Raw genomic sequence first — 3,092 nt, forward strand, 5'->3', positions numbered from 1 at the left:
ATGGAGGGCCGGATGACCGAGTACTTCCTGTTAAGGTGAGGAGGTTGTAAAACACCGACGACCAAGCCCAAGACACAGCCGAGCAACTGAACCAGATGCGAGCTGTAGTGGCAAGAGCGGAACGAGAAACTCAGGAAGTAATCCATAATTTTCATGTACGTCAAGCAATTTGGGAGGACCGACTACGAGCCACAAAACAAGAAGTGGCACGTCTTCAGGGCGCATCCGCATCATCAGCCCCACCACCCGACACATCTCGGAGCACTCCAGATCAGTAGACCCTTCTACTAGTGATATGTTCTCTTATGCTTACCATGTTGTGTATTATCGACTCCATGTTTAAGTGATTACACTACTCATAGAGTCGTTATGCTGCCAAACTTTGTACCCTTATGTATGCTCCTTAGAGAAAATTTTCATGTATCAAAGTGCAGATATTATTAGTGGAAAATATTATGTGTTTAATTGTGATGTTGTGATCTGATATGTGTTTTATACTCTTATTTTTGGTGTAAAAATATGGAATCACTTAAATGCAAAATCGACTCACAAAATTCCCAACTTAATACAATACGTACTCAACATCTTTCTGTTCCATAACAACAAGATGCCGCAAAGACCAAACCGTGGAAACAATCAACCACCGACACCACCGGAAATCAACTCAGCTGCGTTTCAAGCAGCTGTATCTATTGCAGTCACAGCAGCAATGGCGCAAATCCACAATGGGAACAATGGTGGAGGAAACGGACAGGGGACCGGAAGTTCAAACAACCGGATGAACCAAGGACCTATCAAGGCATGCTCTTACAAAGATTTCACCAACGCCAAGCCACGAACCTTTAATGGCACAGGGGGAGTGATAACCCTGAAGAGATGGATTGAAAAGGTGGAATCGGTATTCGAGATATGCGGATGCCCTGAAGAAGTCAAGGTGAAGTTTGCAACATGTACATTTGTTGATCAAGCTCTCACCTGGTGGAATGGACATGTGGAGGCTATGACTCTCCTGGTGGCTAATGCCATGCCTTGGATGGAACTGAAGGAAATGCTCATGGTTGAATACAGCCCACGTGGTGAGGTTCATAAAATGGAGCAAGAGTTATGGAATCTCACTGTCCGAAACTCCGACATCGATGCCTACATATCGAGGTTTAGCGAACTGACCCTGTTGTGCCCTGACATGATTACTTCGGAAGGGAAGAAAATCGAATGATTCATATGGGGATTAACCCCCCAATTCAAGGAAACGTGATTGCTGCGAATCCGGAAACCTTTGATAGTACCAAGAGGTTGGCCAAGAAGCTATACGACCACAACAAAAAGAAAGGCGAGAAGGTAGGGGAACCTAAAAGAAAGAAGGAGAATGACAACAAGAAAGGAAAGAATAACAAGAGGAAGGGACGATAAGGCTCAGACTCATCAAAGAAACAACAAACAGTGACAGTTCATGCTGCAACCACCCAAGTTCCCTCCGCACCTCATGCTCCAGCCTCATCCACCCCATGTGCCCCTAAGCGGTATTCGGGGAATCTCCCAAAGTGCAACAAGTGCAATCTCCATCACAATGGTGAATGCAAGGAGATTCATTGTACTAGTTGCAACTGAAAGGGTCACACAACAAAATATTGTAGGACCTATCCTCCCCAGAACCAGCAACAAGGAAAGAACAACAACAACAACCGCAACAACAACAACAACAACACCAACACTAACAACAATGACAACAATGATGGGGCTAGCCACACCTATTATGGATGTGGAAGGACTGGGCATCTACATCGAAACTGCCCCAATATCAACAACCAAGGCAATGGAGGAGCAGGGAGAGTGCTGACCATGGGTCAAGGAGTAGCGGTTCAGGATCCCGCTGTTGTCACTGGTACGTTTCTCCTTAACCACACCTATGCATGCATTCTGTTTGATATCGGTGCAAAGCGAAGTTTTGTGAGTAATAAATTCAAACATTTGCTAAAACAACAACCCCAGAAGCTTAATGAAACCTTTACGGTGGAAATGGCTAATGGGAAAACAGAATCAACTGGGGAAATCTGCGTAGGATGTACCCTAACCTTAAATCACCACGTCTTTCAAATAAACTTGATGCCTATGACTATTAGGAGTTTTGATGTGATTATCAGCATGGATTGGTTGAGCCCCCATCATGCCGAAGTTATATGTCGCGAGAAGGTCGTTCGCCTTCATCTCCCTAACCACGAAACCCTAATTATATACGAAGCCAAACCTAATACGAACCTTCGTCTTATCTCATGCATTAAGGCACAAAAGTATCTACAAAAGAAGGACTTCACGTTTCTGGCTCACATAGTGGATAAGTCCAAGGAAGAGGTCAATATTCGAGACATCCCAGTGGCTTGCGATTTCCCGGATGTCTTTCCTGAAGATCTTCTGGGGATACCCCCAGAAAGACAAGTCGAGTTCCGAATTGACCTTATGCCAGGAACTACACCCATTGCCAAATCACCCTATAGGTTGGCTCCTGCGGAGATGAAAGAACTGTCAAGCCAACTCAGCGAGCTCTTGAGCAAAGGATTCATCCGACCTAGCTTCTCACCTTGGGGAGCTCATGTCCTTTTTGTTAAGAAGAAGGATGGATCCTTTAGGATGTGTATCGATTATAGAGAACTGAATAAGCTCGCTATAAAAAATCGCTACCCACTTCCATGAATCGACGATCTATTTGACCAGCTCCAAGGAGCAAATTACTTCTCTAAGATAGATCTGCCATCCGGCTACCACCAACTCAAGTTCCGGGAAGAGGATATCCCCAAGACCGCTTTCCGAACTCGCTATGGACATTATGAATTCGTTGTAATGCCCTTCGGTCTAATGAATGCCCCTTCCGCATTCATAGAACTAATGAATCGAGTCTGCTGACCATTCCTCGACAACTTTGTCATCGTTTTCAACGATGATATCCTGGTCTATTCTCAAAGTGAAGAGGAGCATAGTCAATATCTCCGACAAATCTTGGAAACCCTACGGACCAAAAAGTTATACGCAAAACTCTCAAAGTCTGAGTTCTGGCTCTGTAGCGTAAAATTTTTGGGTCATGTTGTCAGTCAAGAAGG

At 44.7% G+C, this 3,092-nt stretch overlaps 1 protein-coding gene across 1 annotated transcript; it reads left to right on the forward strand.

Annotated features, from left to right (window-relative positions):
* Positions 1 to 607: 607 nt before the first annotated feature.
* LOC111917771 (uncharacterized) lies at positions 608 to 1,216 on the forward strand. The gene has a single exon (XM_023913424.1). The coding sequence runs from the start codon at positions 608 to 610 to the stop codon at positions 1,214 to 1,216; it is 609 nt and encodes a 202-aa protein (XP_023769192.1).
* Positions 1,217 to 3,092: the final 1,876 nt, after the last annotated feature.

The sequence above is a fragment of the Lactuca sativa genome, chromosome 1 (assembly GCF_002870075.4).
Source record: "Lactuca sativa cultivar Salinas chromosome 1, Lsat_Salinas_v11, whole genome shotgun sequence".
Classification (NCBI taxonomy): domain Eukaryota; kingdom Viridiplantae; phylum Streptophyta; class Magnoliopsida; order Asterales; family Asteraceae; genus Lactuca; species Lactuca sativa.